The following is a 12,531-nucleotide window of genomic DNA, read 5'->3' on the forward strand; positions in this document are numbered from 1 at the left end:
TATGTTACAGCCTTATTCTAAAATGGATTCAATTATTTTTTTCAGAATCAATCTACACACAATACCCCATAATGACAAAGCAAAAACAGATATTTAGACATTTTTACAAATGTATTACAAATTAAAAACAGAAACACCTTATTTACATAAGTATTCAAACCTTTGACACTCTAAATTGAGCTCAGGTGCATCCTGTTTCCATTGATTAACAACTTGATTGGAGTCCACCTGTGGTAAATTCAATTTATTGGACATGATTTGGAAAGGCATGTCAGAGCAACAACATGTCAGGCAGGTACCAAGATCACCTGCATAATGCTCCGGAGGAGGCAAAAGGGGAGCCAGGGTAGGTTGGACAAATCCACTAGTAGTAGAAAGGTTACTGGGTGGTTGGGAGGTCTCAGATGTGGCTTGCTGCCTATGAGCTAATTCACAGATTTGCTCCATTATAGCCTTGAACCCTTGATCCTGGCGCTCCATCAGGGAACGAAGCCCTTCCAAAAGGCCCCAAAGTAGCTCTTCATGCCTCCCAATGGTGGCTCCCTGCAGGGAGACAGCGTGACGGAGCTGGTCCAAGTCTGCTGGGTCTGTCATGGCCAGTTTGTACTATAAGGGCACAGGTCGAGACCCAAATCCAGACACAGGAGGCAGATGGTTGAGCTCTGATATTTATTACAACACAAGGGGTAGACAAAAGGCAGATTGGGGACAAGCGAGAGTTCATAAACCAGGTCAGAGTCCAAACAGTATCAGGCGATAGGCAGGCTCGAGGTCAGAACAGGCAGAGTGGTCAGGCAGGCGGGGTCGGCGTCAGGACAGGCAAGGGTCACAACCAGGGGGACTGGGGAAAAAAATAGAGACGGGAAAAAATAAGCTTGGACAAATGCTGGTTGACTTGGCAAAACAAGACAAACTGGCACAGAGAGACAGGAAACACAGGGATAAATACACAAGGGATAATAAGCAACACCTGGAGAGGGGTGGAGACAAGCACAAGGACAGTTGAAACAGATCAGGGCATGACAGATGGTCACTCTGACAGAGCTCCAGAGTTCCTCTGTGGAGATTAGAGAACCTTCCAGAAGGACAACCATCTCTGCAGCACTCCACCACTCTCCATCCAACCTCACTGAGCTCGAGCTGTTTTGCAAGGAGGAATGGGAAAAAAATTCAGTCTCTCGATGTGCAAAACTGATAGAGACATACCCCAAGCGACTTACAGCTGTAATCGCAGCAAAAGGTGGCGCTACAAAGTATTAACTTAAGGGGGCTGAATAATCTTGCACGCCCAATTTTTCAGTTTTTGATTTGTTAAAAAAGTTTGAAATATCCAATAAATGTCGTTCCACTTCATGATTGTGTCCCACTTGTTGTTGATTCTTCACAAAAAAATACAGTTTTATATCTTTATGTTTGAAGCCTGAAATGTGGCAAAAGGTCGCAAAGTTCAAGGGGGCCGAATACTTTCGCAAGGCACTGTATTTTTGATTTGTTTAACACTTTTTTTATTACCACTCTATGGAAAGATGAGACTCTCGTGAACATGATTATTATATTGCCCACACGAACATCATTGGACTCTGAAGTTGATACTGCCAATCTGCCAACTTCTGTCTGTAGTGTCGGAACCGTTTAGGATAAACACTAATAATAACTCTGGAAAAGTGAGACTCTCACGAACACGTACATGTTGGTTGTTTTGCTCCAGGGTGCCCACAAGCCTCGTCTGAAGGTAGCCCGGTACCAGTTAAAAAAAATGTTAAGCATACACTGAGTGTAGGAACACCTGCTCTTTCCATGACACAGAACGACCATGTGAATCCAGGTGAAAGCTATGATCCCGTATTGTTGCCACTTCAATCGGTGTAAATGAAGGGGAGGAGGGAGACAGGTTAAAGGATGTTTAAGCCTTGAGAATATTGAGACATGGATTGTGTATGTGTGGCATTCATTGGGTGAATGGGCAAGACAAAATATTTAAGTGCCTTTGAACGGGGTATGGTAGTAGGTTCCAGGCACACTGGTTTGAGTGTCTCAAGAACTGCAACCCAGCTGGGTTTTTCCACGTTCAACAGTTTCTCATGTATATCTAGAAAGGTATACCACCCAAAATACATCCAGCCAACTTAACACAACTGTGGGAAAAACATGGCATGACAGGCCTGATGGAAACAACTTTTTTTCGGTTAACGTTCCATTGACAAAATAAAATATGCTAGACAATGTGGGATCTTTTGTGTCGGTACAATTAATTATGCGAGAAATCTGGGGCAATAACCATCATATCGAAGTAAACTTGGGAGTCACGCAATGGCATGTTGTGTGGTCCGCCCACTACGACTCGTCGGGTAAGCATTCAGTTTATTAAACTACATATTAAATAAATTATAATGACCTTCACAGGGTGGTGACAGTGCAAGGCGCCTTTCCAATAAATATCGAGGGTCTTCTTCTGGTGACATGATAACACATCTCTGGTGTGAAAATTCACATATTGTTTTTATACGGATTTTAAAGTATTCGCCATGAAAACATTTCGCCAATTATTGGATGGAAACGTAGCTTGTCATAAGCACCATAAAAGTTGTCTCGTTGAAAGCTACTGTAGTAATCATCCTCTCCAAGAGAGTCGCTCTTGAGCTGCACAGTGGAGACTGGTTCACCCTCCCCCATGGCAGTTAGAAGTTTGGAAGTTTTTAACTTGCCAAAATGGCACTGGCAGACAGCGGTTACGAGTCAGTGATCTGTGTAAAGCCAGAGGTTCATGTGTACAAGATCCCACCCCGCGCCACTAACCGTGGATATCGGTGAGTTGTTTTTCTTTGTTAATAAACTTTCTTCTAGCTAACTACTCAAATGTCAACCTGAAGAAGTGGAGAGGATCCATCAAGGTTGTTGCTAGCTAACGTTAGCTTGACATGATTCAGTTATTGAATGCATAACATGGCGAGAAGATGATTACTTTGGGGATAACGTTTTAATGAATCTGTTATAATGTGGCACTGTTAGGATCTCTAGCTGCTAGCGCTAGCCAGGTTAGTTACTACTAATGAGCTAGCTATGTAAGATATAACAGTTAAAATAGGCATGTCAGCATTATTTTCAAGCGGTGTGCAATGCTAAACACATCTGCTGTGTCAAATTATTTTACAGGAAACGTTAGCAGGAAGCACGGTACATTCTACGGTGGCTCAAACGTTCAGTCAGTCATGGTACAGTTATGTCACAGAACAATAAGAGAGATGTTTCACCGGATGTATAAATGTGAAGCATCCGTTTGGCGTTTCCACCCAATACATGGTAGTATATGGTAGTGAACTACTAAATGGTAGTGAGAGGAAGCCCAGTGACCGGCAATGGGAGAAGATGAAAATAGATGGAATATATGGCCGACATTCAGTACATTTTCTCATCGATTAAATATTTGAGTTCAATACAGTTTTCTGTTCCCAAAACTAGAACCAGTTACGAACAGAGTGGGCTAAGGTTTGTAGACTTTCCCTAAATTATTGCGCACTATACATTGTAGGCGTTCCCTAACGGAAATATGCAAATGTCCTGCTAGAACGCGCCGATAGGATCTCGCTAGCTCGTGCTTTGCTCTGCCCACTATTACTCATTTGTTCCCGTTTGACACGGCAGGCTGTGGTCCATCTTGGTTTATTTATAAAATTATTTGGTTATGTACTGTAGCTAGCTAACATTACAGAGGAAAAGTGTATCTAGTGAAAATCGATCCTGGTTCTTATGTAAAGATATGTAGCTAATACAATTGTATAGCTAGATCCAGGCTGCGTCACATCCGGTCGTGATTGGTAGTCCCATAGGCCCGGCGTTGTCTGGGTTTGGCCGTGGTAGGCAGTCATTGTAAATAAGAATTTGTTCTTAACTGACTTGCCTAGTTAAATAAAGGTTAATAAAAATATATGTTATATTATCTAGAGAATACACAACCAAAATGCTAATAATTAAAGTAGTCTGGTGGGGTGGGGGGTTATTTCTAATAAGAAAAACAAGGATATATCTGCACTTATGTCAATAATTGTAAATTGTATGCTCTTATATATCAAATAAAAAATGCTTCTTTGGGCAACCCAAAAATATACAAATACTCCTGATTTGCTGGGTGAGAGTGTGATGTTATTTATGTAGCATAAGACTCATTCTGTTGCATAGTTTGAGATTGCACTAATTATTGCATTACACAGTTTGATTATGGGTTTTTGTGTAGTAGGCCCAATAGCCCAGTAACATAGCCGAGTCATGACATGCAGGTATGGTGCTTCTCTTTGTTTTTCAGAGCAGCTGACTGGAAGCTGGATGAGCCAGCATGGACCGGCAGGATGAAAATAATATCCATAGGAAAGCTTGCCTATATCAAGCTAGAGGACAAAAACTCAGGTTAACTACTAGATGTCCGACTGTCATGGCTACATCTGCCAATACCGCTGTTGCGCTCATGTCTTGTACTGGCTGTCACCTTGTCTGCTTCTGATGCATACCATCATATCCAACTTTGAGGCAAACTGAATTCTGTATTTCTTAGGAGAGTTGTTTGCCCAAGCCCCAGTGGAGCAGTATCCTGGATGTGTGGTGGAGGCAGTCACAGATTCCAGCAGATATTTTGTGGTGCGGATAGAGGATGGCAGTGGTAAGGTGCCTTCACACCAGAAAGACAGCAGCAGAAATACATCACCATGCAAACTGATATGCTATGCTGAAAATATATTTTAGCGGAAAACAGTACAGTCTGGTATGGAAGGTTAATTGCAGATTAGTCATTTAAATACAGTATGCTTGTACATCTGTCTTCTCATGCACTTCTGTTTTATATAGGACGACATGCATTTATCGGCCTGGGGTTTGCTGATCGTGGCGACTCCTTTGACTTCAATGTGGCTCTTCAAGACCACTTTAAGTGAGTCAACCTCTCATACCTGTCCTCTCTTTGGTCTGGTATCAATGTCCATTTTCAATATAGATCTTCACATTGGAGCATGAAGTAAAATCAAACATATCTCTGTGTCCTTTTCTACAGGTGGGTAAAACAGGAAGGTGAGCTGGCAAAAGAGGAAGCGTCTCAGAGCACAGCACCCAAACTGGACCTAGGCTTTAAAGAGGGCCAGACGATCAAGATCAGCATTGGGGTGAGCATTTGAGGTTACAGAAATAGATGGGAAACATGTTGAAATGAGAGGAGAAACAAAATGAGATGTGAAGAAAAAGTGAGGAAGACATTTAAAATGTAATAATTTTTCTTTGTCTTAGAACATAAAGAAGAAGGATCCAGGTGCTAAGTCTCGGCCCATGGGTAGTGGCCTTCTCCTTCCTCCACCAATGGCTAAGGGTGCAGTCCTTGTATCCCCTCCTGGAGGCCAGCAATCACCTCCACCTACACACTCCAACACAGGTGACCTCTTTAGGCTATAGAGCTCAATGATCAAAATGTCCCATTTATCACTGCCCTTTCACAGCTTAACATGGATAACCTCCCTACATTCTAAATAATCTCTTTGTTTTTACCCCACCAGCTTCTCTTTTAGATTTTGGAGGCCGGGTCCCTTCCGCCCAGTCTACTGCAGACCTGTGGGGAGACTTCACAGCGGCTGGCGCCAGGTCAGTCTTAGAAGAGCTAATGGTTTAGACCAAAGAAGTTGGCAGGCCTTCAGAATGGTGTTGTGGCAAGGGAAACTGACTGGGAATCATAGGGTTACTAGCTCAAATCCCTGATGGGTTCAAGTCTCTCATCCCCTTGAGTGAAGCTTTTAAACAGTTTGGTGATTATGGCGGTGTCCATATTAGCATTTTATTGTCATCCATCCATGTTGACATTCTCACATTTGTCATTATCCTCATCATCCTCATCATCCTCTGCATCTCCCCTTCTCCACAGCTCCAGTCAAGACACTGCTAAAGGATGGGTGCAGTTTTAGCTGTGAGATGGACCACATACACACACTCTCTCACACACTCAGGATCCTTACATTCCCTGGACAGAATGATTGAGGCAACAGAAATGAGAGGTGGGGGAGCTCTGTCAACTTGACAGGTTGCTTGACACATGATGCTGTACGTTACCTACACATTTTACATACCAGATGTATAGATTCAAACTATCAAGTCAATGATTGACCAGCACATCCTTTTTAGACACAAAAGACAATATTACTCTTTTTTTAGATATTTTAACTATGCAGTCAGACGTGACATTTCATTTTGTTGTTGAAGTACTGATACCTATTTTGCTGTCACTTTGACCAGGTGAAAAGTATGTGCGTTCCATGTTAATAACACCTTAAGGTGGCGGTCCGCTCATTATCTTTATATGTCCATCCCTCAAAATGTCTCTCAATTTTTACACAAATATTGATGTCAACATCTCGCTGTCAACCTTTCCCCTTATCTCTGACCCTTCACCTCATACTACTAACTCCTGCCAGCATCATTCATCATCTCATGGAGTCATCCAACATTTTGTGTAAAGTTGAGTATTTGTATGCCTTACTTTTTTATTTCTGTTGGAAAGGGTGAGGATTTGTCTTCTTTTTTATGTTCAAATATAACTTGTGTCCCTCACTTTTTTATTTGAGAGAATATGAAGGACAGGTGTGTCTTTTCACAAGGTTGGGAGTTGATTCTGCTTCAATGTTGCTCCACACCCTCCTTTAAACTGGCCCCTTGGTTAAGATAAAGTATATTATCTGTTCCTATCAGTCTGATATCTTGGGCCTGTTAGTATAGCAGCCAGATCAAACCAATGTCTAGTTTGGATTTGGGGAAATATGAGGAGGTAGGTCAGAGAAAGTCAACATTGACAGTGTTTTTAGAAGTTAACCAGATAAGTAGAATTCTGGTCGATGTGTGTGATGCGTTTAGTCTTTTCTGTTATTTGTTTACATATCATAAATCTTTAGCAACCTTTCCTGTCCTTTTTGTTGAGTTTCTCTGTTTGTCATCCTTTATTTTACCCTAGGAGTGCCTTTTCAGCGAAATGGGGGGAGTTGAGGTTTTGGCTTTAATTTGCGACAAATATTTGCTCCAAGTGACTTACGCAAATCAAAATCACCTGTATAAAATGTAAAGCAAAATGTTTACTGTAAATAAACCATTTGTCGTTCAGTTCTTCCTTTTATGTTTGCATTGTCAGGTTTATTCCCACGATACAGGCAATGCAGCAGTGGTAAGCTTGTTTAACACATAGTTAGTTTGACTTTAGACGTGGTCTCCATGACTGGTGTTTGTCTGACGTATGACATACACAAGCCTCCAACTGTTTTGCTTCAGTGAACAGGGAGCTGTGCCAGTGTGTCATCTGACACCAGAATTCAGGATTATGATTGTCTTATTACGGTGTCAAGACTGCCTGGACTAAAACGTGTCTGTCACAGTGGTTACTTTGGAGAAGGTGCAAGGGAGAGTAGAGTGAGTATTGTTTTTGTTTTTCAGTGTCATTTTATTTCTCGTTCTGTTATGATATATTGCAACAAACACCGTTCAAAAGTTTGGGGTCACTTAGGAATGTCTGTGTTCATGAAAGAAAAGCCCCCACCAAAAAGTCAATTAAAATAACACATGAATCAGAAATACAGTGTAGACATTGATAATGTTGTAAATTACTATTGTAGCTGAAAATGGCAGATTTTTAATGGAATAGCTGCATAAGTGTAGCCCATTATCAGCAACCATCACTTCTCACTAATCTCGCAGCAGTTGGCCAGTCTATTTTCAAGACATCTCACACCTACTCTGTTACGGAGTCAGTTGAGTTTGGCTCTTAACATCCATTCCTTTTGGGGATTGTGTGTGGAATTTCCCCAAATATATTCTGATATCCATATAATGTTATTACTTAATTAATTCACATATTATTACTACATATTATTACTATTATTACTTAATTCACATATTGCCATGACAACAGGACTATATAATTATACCTCATACAGTATAAACGGGGTGTTATACAGATGATCTGATCTGTAAGACATATCTGTATTTCCACTTCTGTCTAGACAGGGAGAAGATCATCCATGCTACTGCAATAAATGCAATGCTTGCTTGGCTTCGGTTGATGCCCGTTCCACCTGTATGATGTGCCTAGGCTTAGAGCATGGGGCGGCAGCGTAGCCTAGTGGTTAGATCATTGGACTAGTAACCGAAAGGTTGCAAGTTCAAATCCCTGAGCTGACAAGGTACAAAATCTGTCGTTCTGCCCCTGAACAGGCTGTTAACTCACTGTTCCTAGGCCGTCATTGAAAATAAGAATTTGTTTTTAACTGACTTGCAGTTAAATAAAGGTCAAATAAAAAAATGCCATTCCTTTTATTGTGCTACTTTTGGCACGTGAAGTATGATGGAGACAAACTCTAGAGGCGCTGGGAGCGCAGCGGGCCTGCCCTCCAAGAAAGACGGGACCTACTCTGGATGAGTTGGAGGCCCAGGCAGCCTCTCTGTCTTAGCAGCTCTGCTCTCTCAGCCCAAAAGGCTCAGCTGAAGACTTAAGACAGGATCTTGATGCTATCTCCATCCTTGCTGGTAATGACCTAAATGAAGACACCTCTGAGGCCCGTTCTGGATCAGCAAACTATGGCTCAGAGAGAGCTGAGAGTGAAGCGCCTTGTTCATCAGCTGATATGCAGGAGCTCCTCAATAGGGTTCTGAATGCTCCGGATGTTAAACCAGACCCTAACAGCATTCTGGGCAGAGTGAACATTCCTCAGTGCCCCAAGTTCTCCAATGAACTGTGTCAAACTTGGGCTAAGGTGAACTCAAGGTTCCATCTCTCAAGCCAGTGCAAGCCTTTGACCTTCATGGCTTCCCCTGAGGGGTTGGGACTTCCTTTGTCATTGGGTGCTCTAGCTGTCCTGGAGGGCAGGCAGTGTGTCCCAGGTGATGCGTTGGGCAGACCGTACCACCCTCTGGAGAGCCCTGCGGTTGCGGGCGGTGCAGTTGCCTTTAATTGTAAAAGTTGCTCTTATTTGTAAAAGTTCCTGAGGGTTTTAGGGGCCAAGCCGAATTTCTTCAGCCTCCTGAGCTTGAAGAGGCTGTGTTGCGCTGCCTTCTCCACACTCTCTGTGTGGCCGGAGGAACACTGAGTAACTTGAAGCTTTCCACCTTCTCCACTGCGGTCCTGTCAATGTAGATAGGGAGGTTCTCCCTCTGCTGTTTCCTGAAGTCCACGATCAGCTCCTTTGTTTTGTTGTCTTTGAGGGAGATTACTATTTTCCTGGCACCACTCCACCAGGGCCCTCACCTCCTCCCTGTAGGCTGCCTCGTCATTGTTGGTAATCAAATCAAATCAAATTTTATTTGTCACATACACATGGTTAGCAGATGTTAATGCGAGTGTAGCGAAATGCTTGTGCTTCTAGTTCCGACAATGCAGTAATAACAAGTAATCTAACTAACAATTCCAAAACTACTGTCTCGTACACAGTGTAAGGGGATAAAGAATATGTACATAAGGATATATGAATGAGTGATGGTACAGAGCAGCATAGGCAAGATACAGTAGATGGTATCGAGTACAGTATATACATATGAGATGAGTATGTAAACAAAGTGGCATAGTTAAAGTGGCTAGTGATGCATGTATTACATAAGGATACAGTCGATGATATAGAGTACAGTATATACGTATGCATATGAGATGAATAATGTAGGGTAAGTAACATTATATAAGGTAGCATTGTTTAAAGTGGCTAGTGATATATTTACATCATTTCCCATCAATTCCCATTATTAAAGTGGCTGGAGTTGAGTCAGTGTCAGTGTGTTGGCAGCAGCCTCTCTATGTTAGTGGTGGCTGTTTAACAGTCTGATCGCCTTGAGATAGAAGCTGTTTTTCAGTCTCTCGGTCCCAGCTTTGATGCACCTGTACTGACCTCGCCTTCTGGATGATAGCGGGGTGAACAGGCAGTGGCTCGGGTGGTTGATGTCCTTGATGATCTTTATGGCCTTCCTGTGACATCGGGTGGTATAGGTGTCCTGGAGGGCAGGTAGTTTGCCCCCGGTGATGCGTTGTGCAGACCTCACTACCCTCTGGAGAGCCTTACGGTTGAGGGCGGAGCAGTTGCCGTAACAGGCGGTGATACAGCCCGCCAGGATGCTCTCGATTGTGCATCTGTAGAAGTTTGTGAGTGCTTTTGGTGACAAGCCAAATTTCTTCAGCCTCCTGAGGTTGAAGAGGCGCTGCTGCGCCTTCTTCACAATGCTGTCTGTGTGAGTGGACCAATTCAGTTTGTCTGTGATGTGTATGCCGAGGAACTTAAAACTTGATACCCTCTCCACTACTGTTCCATCGATGTGGATAGGGGAGTGTTCCCTCTGCTGTTTCCTGAAGTCCACAATCATCTCCTTAGTTTTGTTGACGTTGAGTGTGAGGTTATTTTCCTGACACCACACTCCGAGGGCCCTCACCTCCTCCCTGTAGGCCGTCTCGTCGTTGTTGGTAATCAAGCCTACCACTGTTGTGTCGTCCGCAAACTTGATGATTGAGTTGGAGGCGTGCGTGGCCACGCAGTCGTGGGTGAACAGGGAGTACAGGAGAGGGCTCAGAACGCACCCTTGTGGGGCCCCAGTGTTGAGGATCAGCGGGGAGGAGATGTTGTTGCCTACCCTCACCACCTGGGGGCGGCCCGTCAGGAAGTCCAGTACCCAGTTGCACAGGGCGGGGTCGAGACCCAGGGTCTCGAGCTTGATGACGAGCTTGGAGGGTACTATGGTGTTGAATTCCAAGCTGTAGTCGATGAACAGCATTCTCACATAGGTATTCCTCTTGTCCAGATGGGTTAGGGCAGTGTGCAGTGTGGTTGAGATTGCATCGTCTGTGGACCTATTTGGGCGGTAAGCAAATTGGAGTGGGTCTAGGGTGTCAGGTAGGGTGGAGGTGATATGGTCCTTGACTAGTCTCTCAAAGCACTTCATGATGACGGAAGTGAGTGCTACGGGGCGGTAGTCGTTTAGCTCAGTTACCTTAGCTTTCTTGGGAACAGGAACAATGGTGGCCCTCTTGAAACATGTGGGAACAGCAGACTGGTATAGGGATTGATTGAATATGTCCGTAAACACACCGGCCAGCTGGTCTGCGCATGCTCTGAGGGCGCGGCTGGGGATGCCGTCTGGGCCTGCAGCCTTGCGAGGGTTAACACGTTTAAATGTCTTACTCACCTCGGCTGCAGTGAAGGAGAGACCGCATGTTTTCGTTGCAGGCCTTGTCAGTGGCACTGTATTGTCCTCAAAGCGGGCAAAAAAGTGATTTTGTCTGCCTACTACTGTTGTGTCGTCAGCAAACTTGATGATTGAGTTGGATGCCACTCAGTAATGGTTGAACAGGGAGTACCGGAGGGGGCTGAGCATGCACTCTGGCGGGGCCCCTGTGTTGAGGATCAGTAAAGTGGAGGTGTTGTTTCCTACCTTCACCACCTGGGGGCGGCCTGTCAGGAAGTCCAGGACCCAGTTGCACAAGGTGGGGTTCAGACCCAGGGCCCTGAGCTTAATGATGAGCTTGGAGGGTACTATGGTGTTGAATGCTGAGCTATAGTCAATGAACAGCATTCTGACATCGGTATTCCTCTTGCACAGATGGGATAGGGCAGTGTGCAGTGCGATTGCATCGTTTGTGGATCTATTGGGGCGGTAAGAAAATTTAAGTGGGTTTAGGGTGTCAGGTAAGGTAGAGGTGATATGATCAGAGGCTACCTAGAACATATCCCAGTCCGGGTGATCTAAACAATCTTGAAGCCTGGACTCTGATTGGTCAGACCAGCATTGAATAGACCTTAGCACGAGTACTTCCTGTTTGAGTTTCTGCATATAGGAATGGAGGCGCAAAATGGAGTCATGATCTGATTTGCCGAAGGAGGGCAGGGGAGGGCCTCGTAGACATCTCGAAAAGGCGAGTAGCATTGGTCTAGTGTTTTTCCTAGGCGAGTACTACACTCAATGTGTTGATAGAACTTCGGTAGCGTTTACCTCATTTGCTTTGTTAAAATCCCCTGCTTCAATAAATGCGATCTCAGTATATGTGGTTTCCAGTTTGCATCAAGTCCAGTGTAGTTCCTTGAGGGCCGTTGTGGTATCGGAAAACCGATGAGTGGTCGAGGAGTGTGTCAATTCGTTAGTAGGCAAACGGAGGACGGTCCTCCTCTCCTTGATAGCCTACTTTTGGCGAGGAAGCTTAAGTGTTACCTACCGCGGAAGAGTTTTGATACCTGCCACAACCCCTTCATACAGATTTTCAGGGCTCTAGTTCAAATGGGGTGAGGAGCATGAGCTTTCAAAGGTTTGCATTTTCAATCACTTGTTATAGGCCAGAACATGATTATAATAATTTCTACATTGCTGTGGCCGACCCCTGTTCTAGGCCTCACCAACTCACAGGAATTTACTTTTTTTTTTCACTAAATCGTCAGAAGGAAAATAATAATAATCAACTTCAACAAATACAATAGGGTTTCACTCAGCTTCGCTGCTTGAACCCCTAATTAGTCATTTATAATACTAACATAGTTTATTTAACCTTATAGCGTA

At 43.9% G+C, this 12,531-nt stretch overlaps 1 protein-coding gene across 2 annotated transcripts; it reads left to right on the forward strand.

Annotated features, from left to right (window-relative positions):
* Positions 1-2,600: 2,600 nt before the first annotated feature.
* Positions 2,601-7,132, forward strand: LOC110528059 (adaptin ear-binding coat-associated protein 2). Of its 2 annotated transcripts, none has more exons than XM_021609847.2 (8): positions 2,601-2,807; positions 4,301-4,401; positions 4,547-4,651; positions 4,837-4,918; positions 5,039-5,147; positions 5,269-5,410; positions 5,532-5,616; positions 5,894-6,317. In XM_021609847.2, the coding sequence occupies exons 1-8, from the start codon at positions 2,710-2,712 to the stop codon at positions 5,931-5,933; spliced, it is 762 nt and encodes a 253-aa protein (XP_021465522.2). In that variant the 5' UTR covers positions 2,601-2,709; the 3' UTR covers positions 5,934-6,317. The 2 variants fall into 2 exon arrangements, with proteins under 2 accessions (XP_021465522.2, XP_036839507.1); XM_036983612.1 differs by lacking the exon at positions 2,601-2,807 and adding an exon at positions 3,303-3,486 and having other exon boundaries at positions 5,894-7,132.
* Positions 7,133-12,531: the final 5,399 nt, after the last annotated feature.

The sequence above is a fragment of the Oncorhynchus mykiss genome, chromosome 7 (assembly GCF_013265735.2).
Source record: "Oncorhynchus mykiss isolate Arlee chromosome 7, USDA_OmykA_1.1, whole genome shotgun sequence".
Lineage (NCBI taxonomy): Eukaryota > Metazoa > Chordata > Actinopteri > Salmoniformes > Salmonidae > Oncorhynchus > Oncorhynchus mykiss.

What these genes read in the sequence shown, in the direction of transcription:
- LOC110528059 (XM_036983612.1), top strand. Translation starts at nt 3,377, where the DNA reads ATGGAATATATGGCCGACATTCAGTACATTTTCTCATCGATTAAATAT. An exon ending in TACGAACAGAGTGGGCTAAG is followed by an intron (nt 3,487 to 4,300) that starts GTTTGTAGACTT and finishes TTTGTTTTTCAG; the next exon opens with AGCAGCTGACTGGAAGCTGG. An exon ending in ACCTACACACTCCAACACAG is followed by an intron (nt 5,411 to 5,531) that starts GTGACCTCTTTA and finishes TTACCCCACCAG; the next exon opens with CTTCTCTTTTAGATTTTGGA.